A 6,721-nucleotide genomic window follows, 5' to 3' on the forward strand; every position below is an offset into this window, starting at 1 on the left:
ACACACACACAGACACATAGCAGAGGGTTAACCAGACCATGAAATGAATCTATTACCCAAACAAAACTTTTGAGTCAGACATGTTATGATGTTATGCTATATTTTTGTGCTGTAAGTATTTTGGTGCACTACTCATGTTCTCACCCCCAAGAAGCCTTGGCTGCATTATTTAGAAGCTGTGAACAACCAACTAAACCACTGGAAACACACAGCCCAGTTAAATAGCACAGTTTTGCTTTTGAGAGTGACGTGAGCAATGTGAGTGATGCCGAAGCGAAAAGTTAGAGGCATATAGAGGTAAAGACATATTAAAGACTTTAGATATGACTCATGAAACAAGTGCAGTTTGGGTGTAATTATATTCATCCTTAAGACATTGTTCTCTCTAATTCCAACCATCCATCCGTCTTACCTCCTCCCCAGGTTAATGGGGGACACAGGGACACCCCAGCTGTGCCTCCGAGATGTTGACATGGATCTGACCAGAGTAGGAAAGCTGTCCAGGTCGGGCTCTCCCTCTGAATCCATTGTGGGTTGCTCCTTTACTTCCTCTGGTTCTGTTATTCCTTTTGCTGTCTCCATTGATCCCAACAGTCCATTCAGATTAATTGTCAAGCTAAACCCTACTGCAGGGCCAGAGGAGTCACCACTGTCAATGATACAACCTGGCAGTAACTTAGGACTAAGCTGAGTGACTACAAAGTTGTGATGACGTTCTTCTGCAGGATTTATATAGTAGGGGGGAGGTGATGCATTGACCCGAGGGGAGTGTGTGGTCAAACAAGTCTGTACGGCTGGGTTGGTGACAGGACTGTCTGTGTTTAGGGACACCTGTAGGCCAACAGTTAAGGTATTGCTCTCTGGGACCGTGGATGCAGTAGACTGTGATGCCGGTATCCCCTCTTCCAGGTCTTTAAAGTACTCAGAGTCTCTGAGAGAAGAGCTGAGGCCCAGCAGGTCCTCCACACTGTTGCTCACCTCCGCACAGGGGCAGTCGTAATCACTGACTACTGAACACGCATCCTGCAAGTCAGCAAGGGAGGCGAGGAAGCAGAAAGGAGCCGACGTGGAGCCAATAAAAACAGAGGGGAGAGAGGAGAAAGAGGGTTGACATGGAGAACAGAGAGGAAATAAACAAGATATTCTGAACATCAGCTGCTATCTAAAATGTAAGTAACCCAAAACTAGCAGCTCTGTGAGGCTGTATTCACGCTTTTTGAGCTTAATGCTTATATCAGTATGCTCAGTGACAATGCTAACATGCTAATCTTCAGCAGGTATAACATTTACCATGTTTGTCATCCTTTGTAAGAGGGTAAGCATGCTAATATTTTAGTTTAATTGGCTCTAAACACAAAATATGAAAATATGGAAATGTTATTAGTTGTATTTGGTCATAAACTAAAGTGTTGTGTGTGAAATATGACCTTATGATTGCACTAGATGAAAGGTTAAAGGATCAAAGTTTTTACACTTCATCCTCTGGGGATATGAATGTCTGAAGCAAATGTTATGGCAACACATCACACAATAGTAATGGATTAATTTTCTATAAAAAACAAAAATGTTAATCTGATGGCAGCGCTAAATGAAAAGACAGGGGATCACAAAAGTAATGAGGAGTCATCATCTGGGAGCGATTAACCTCTGTACAAAATCTCAATCCATCCAATAATTGAGCCATGACGCTAGCATGGCTAAAAAAGGAAGGGAAAAAAAGAAAGAAAGATGATTCAAGTGAAGAATATAGAGCTTTACCTGGTCTTCATTGGTGCTACCAAAGAAGACGTCCTCAGCGACTGAGGCAGGGGATAGTGAGGAGGAAGATCCTGTCCCACTGGAAACATAAGGCTGGACACTGAGCTGGGCACTGGGAGGCCCACAGGGCTGACTGCATGGCTTGCACTCTGATGCTGAAAGATAATGAATGTGGGTTTTGTGAGTTATAAACATTTCCCAAAAATCTAATAACTTCACCAGGACCACGAGGAGAAAAAGAACACAAAGAAAAGGCAGACGTAGCTGATTTCAACAGCTGCACAACACCTGTGTAATCAATTTGGTGTATGAAGAAAAGCTCAGTTACAGCCCCTGCTACAGCCTCTCACTCAAAGCTCCTTTACGTTTCCATTGCATAAACAGATTCCTGGATTCACATGTTGCCACAAACCACTGTCACCACTGCAAACTGCTTGGCCAGCCAGCATTAGTCTCCATGTCAGTGGTGGAGAGCTGGAGATTATTCCCTCACTAAGCCCTCATTGGCCTGTGAAGCTGCTTGCCCGTGGTATATAATGTATTATATCATAGTAAGTACAGGCTATATGAGGGAAATGTACATACAGAGGCAACTATGGAGTTTGATATCACATATTTAAGATAAAAAGTGTGTAATTGTAAACGTGTCAGTGTCTCGTGGTGTCTGAACAGTCTGTTAAGACGTCTGAGTATGTCATGTTCACTGTTAGGGTTTCAGCCACACCATGCCCATCTGAGGAGGGGAGAGCCACAGCTACAACAGGTTACATAAGCCTCATTTCATAAGGGACGCCTCCTGTGAACCCGAGCCTTAGCCTAAGCCAGCCTGGCTCCACAGGGGCTGACTCAATTCTCCTTGAATAGATTTGCTTTGTTTCTGTTCCCCTGTACAAGGTTAACTTTCTGATTCAATATGACCACGTAAACAGGTATCATATATTATATATTATATAGACTATCTGGATTATAAAGCAGAAACATAAACAGGAGTATACTTTATGTTGTGGAGTACAGAAAGAATAGAACCATTGAACTGAGAGAATCTAATTCATTTTCTCCTTTAAAGCTGCACTAATTTATTTGTTTTACCATGAAGCAGCATAACAAGCTTTAAACACTATATTGAAATATAAAGTTCCTGGTGTCGTTAACTGTGTTTGTCTGCTGTTTGGTGCTGGACAGGTATTGTACAATGGGTCAATCAGGCATTATTTCCCTAGAAACAGCTGCCTTCTGCTGCTGGAAACCAGGTTGATGAGCTGTGAGACAGTAAATGTGCTAAAAGGTGCTAAAATGCCTTTGTGGAGTAACCTTTTTCACATTACAGTCATTTGATATGTTTGACGCCTTTTTAAAAAAGAAAAATATATTATATACCATAATTGGATACATTGGACTATGGGTATATCCTGTATGTTGCTGCCTCTACTTTTAAACCATAGAACATTATCACTCACCACTGTGAGCTATATGAAAAGCTCAGATGGTCATCACTGACATCCAGAAGGCATCAGTATCAGGTATATAAAGATCCCCTGCAGACATGTATTAAAACATATATAAATAGTCTGTTTGGAACAATAATGTGTGTCTGGTTTAGTTTTTTTCCACCAAAAAAGTTTCCACATTTAAATCCTTAAAAAGGCATTTATTCCTTCTACCTCATTAAAAAATCAGGAATCTATGAATATGCTAAATTTGTTCATTTCTAAAGGGTTCCTGCTGAGCACAAGATGTCTCCTACGTCACTGTAAAGCCCATTCTCAGTGAAGAAAAGCATATTTTTGAGTGGAGAGGGACTTATATCTGAGACACCTTACATCACAGCATAGATTAAATTCCTTCCAAAACTCTGAGCACATTTATTCCACTTCAGCTTCTCCTTGCAGATAATTCTTATAATATATGTGTGTGTGTGTGGCTCACTCACTGTCTGGTTGTTGTGATATGTAGGAGACCTCAGGTAGTGTTGTATGGTGAGATAAAATACAGACTGGCCACACTCTGAGTCTTACACCATGTCCTGCTATAAACCAGCAGCATCCAGTCCCCTCTTCAGTGCGACAGCCAGAGATGCTCTCACATAAACACACAGATACACTGTAGATCTATTTTCTATATTACTAAATCACTGCATGAGGCTGCAGGGATGGCAGTGTCCCTGCTGGATGGAGAATTTGTTTGCGTCCAAATCCCACTCGTGTTAAGTGTAAACTTAGACACTCGGTACAGACACCGCAGCGGCTGCTTGATGCTGTCTTGTAGTGCCGCTTTAGCCTTTTATGGTTGGCCTCTCATATCTGCTAATGCATCACACAAGGATGAAAAATCAATGTGTGTGCGTGAAAGTGTGTGTTCAGGTGTCTCCCTAATCGTTTTGGCACCGTCATAGTCAGCTGTTTTCCCCACAGTTTGGCTCCACATAACAAAGGGTGGTCTGCTACTAAAACTATTGTTTGACTATTATCAACTAATAAATCACCAAATAACATTAACACCTTGTGCAAAACTCTTCATTATTATTTAATGCTTACTCAGTATAATACTTTATGTACTTTATATTACTTTTATTTATCGGTTTAATATTCTTCTTCTTTTCTCTACATTGTAAGTGCACTCCAGTAAATTCTGTCTAGTCTGTACATGTGGCACACAGCATGTCGCTCAGTCTCAGAAGAGGGATCCCTCTTTTTTTTTTTTCTTCTCTTCAGTTTCTAGCATTTTTCCTCTTGTTAACTTTAACTTTTTACTTCCAAATCAATGGTCTAAGGATAGATTGTAAAGTCCTCCTGAGTTTTGATGTTTTTAAATAAAATTGACTTTACTTAGCTTTAAAAATGCCTTACAATAAATAAACCATTATACAGAGTTTGTGCAACTTAAGCAGTTTTTTAGTGGAAAACATTAAAACATTATGTTTGTGAGGATTGGTCTTCTGAGAAAGTTATTAATAAATGCTCTAGAGGTGCTCTTATTTCATTTTTTAAAATGATTCATCATGTTTAGTATTTTGTAAAAACAACTGAAGAACAGTAATTCAAACAAAGTAAACACTACTTAAATGACAAACTTGTGTGCCACAGTATATAAGCCTGTTTGTTTTTAGTATTATGATTGGCTTTGGGAGAAGGAAGAGATTTAACCAAATATGACATAAAGGAAATGAGTACACGTGTTCACCACAAAGCTGACTGTACGTTTGCAAAGCGACATGACAATCACAAGAGGAACTCAGGCATCATATGAACTGCTCAGTTGATTATTTACAATGTGCGTGATGAGTTATTACAAATGCAGCTTCTTTCAACAGAGACACTGGTACAATAAACAGTATCATTATGATGACACACACACACACTTAAAATGAGCACATATATTACCCAACTACAGAAACCACAGACGACAAAGTAAAAATCTCACTTGTAACTCATCTTACATAAATATATTATTGACTACTTCTGGGACACACAGTGTTTGGATTAAGGTCACGGTGATCATCCAGTACCTGGATGATTCCCGGACTGGTGTGCAAGTGTGTGTGTGTCTGTCATGTGAGTGTCTCTGTGTGTGTGTGTGTGTGTGTTGGTGGGTGTGTTGTTGTGTGTGTGTGTGTTGCACAGATGGTTGTGTCAAGGTGAAAACAGAACACAGAGGTTGTTAGATCTGAGGTCCGAGAGCACAGCATCAAACAACACTGTCATCTCCCAGAATACTCGCTTGGATCAGAAAATTCATCTGACTACTGTTTCAAAGCGCCGTGCTACACAGACCACTGCGTGAAGCAAAAAAAATGAAAGCGTCCTACGCGGCTTCTTTATGTCTAAAAGGGAACGTCATGATTTCTCTGAAGATAACACCAATGGGAACAGAGAGGCATGAAAACGATTCAAGTTGTAGTGTGTTAGCAGAGTGAGTTATGAGAAGACACGATGAACAGAAAAAATGAGTTGTAGAGTTGTATAAAGCCGTACTTGTCTTTTTCTCTGTGGACTTCCATAATGGATATACTTAAAAACTGAAAAACAAACACCAAATGCTGCACAAACATCATCTAACCAAACCCTTAATTTAGCAGTTTAACTCCGCAAGGTTACAGTGGCAGCACTATAGTAAAGTATGAAAGGATCATTTACAATTGATAATCAGAAAATACTTTTTAATCATAGTTCAGTCAAGGTGAACATTTTGTGCTTTTTTCTCATCATTAACAGTGCACCAGGGTAAGAAATGAACCTCACTGTTCTCATCTGGTACACTGCAACCGCACATACCACAAACCACAAAATGGGGTCAAAAATTGTAAAACAACAGCTAACACCACTCCTAAGGTCACATCGAGTCCACAACTTCTACTGGATGAACAGGCCTTGTCCACCCTTCTTCCAGTTTTACGCCAACTCCTATCTTCCCTCTGGTGCCATCCAGCAACCACGCTGAAGTGAAAATCTAAAATGTAAAACCAATTCTGCCCCCCCCCCCCCCCCGCCCCCAACCCAATACCTCTCTTGAAAGGACCGATTCTCTTCATCCCAGAGTTTGAAGAGGGCCAGGATGGTCAGAGGAGAGTCCGCCATAGCAGCAGCGCACCGGGGAGGGCAGCTGGAACTGGAGCTCTCTCCACACTGGAGCCCCTCCTGGCAAGCTGCAGCAGGAGAAGGGAGGGAACGAGAGGGCAGGGGGAGAAGGAGGGGACGGAGGGAGGGAGTTGAGAAAAAGAGAGAAAGAGAGTCCAAGGCAAAGAAACAGGGAGCTGCTGTTGGGGGATTACCTCCCTTAAAAGCTCCGCAGTGGGAAGAAAAAGGAAGGAAGAAAAAAAGGTACAGTGGGAAAAGAAAAGGAAGGCGTGAAGATTAACTTTTGCTTCTCCCTCCAAGGTTTGTGAAATGTTAAGCAGAAAAAAAACTTTTGTAGACATTTTATAAGGCAGTGGTGGAAAGTAAATACATTTAACCCAAGGTAGTGA

The 6,721-nt window shown here is 41.1% G+C and overlaps 1 protein-coding gene across 1 annotated transcript in view; it reads right to left on the minus strand.

The window, feature by feature from the left end:
* arhgef18b (rho/rac guanine nucleotide exchange factor (GEF) 18b) overlaps nt 1-6,721 on the minus strand; it is a gene marked incomplete in the record, with an annotated part of 42,893 nt that overhangs the window by 35,386 nt on the left and 786 nt on the right. The window contains 4 exon segments of the mRNA XM_035653641.1: nt 413-1,023; nt 1,759-1,913; nt 5,997-6,013; nt 6,259-6,400. Of these exon segments, the coding sequence (XP_035509534.1) occupies nt 413-1,023; nt 1,759-1,913; nt 5,997-6,013; nt 6,259-6,400 (925 nt within the window).

The sequence above is a fragment of the Morone saxatilis genome, unplaced genomic scaffold (genome assembly GCF_004916995.1).
Source record: "Morone saxatilis isolate NCDOM2014 unplaced genomic scaffold, NCSU_SB_2.0 Contig12, whole genome shotgun sequence".
Classification (NCBI taxonomy): Eukaryota; Metazoa; Chordata; class Actinopteri; family Moronidae; genus Morone; species Morone saxatilis.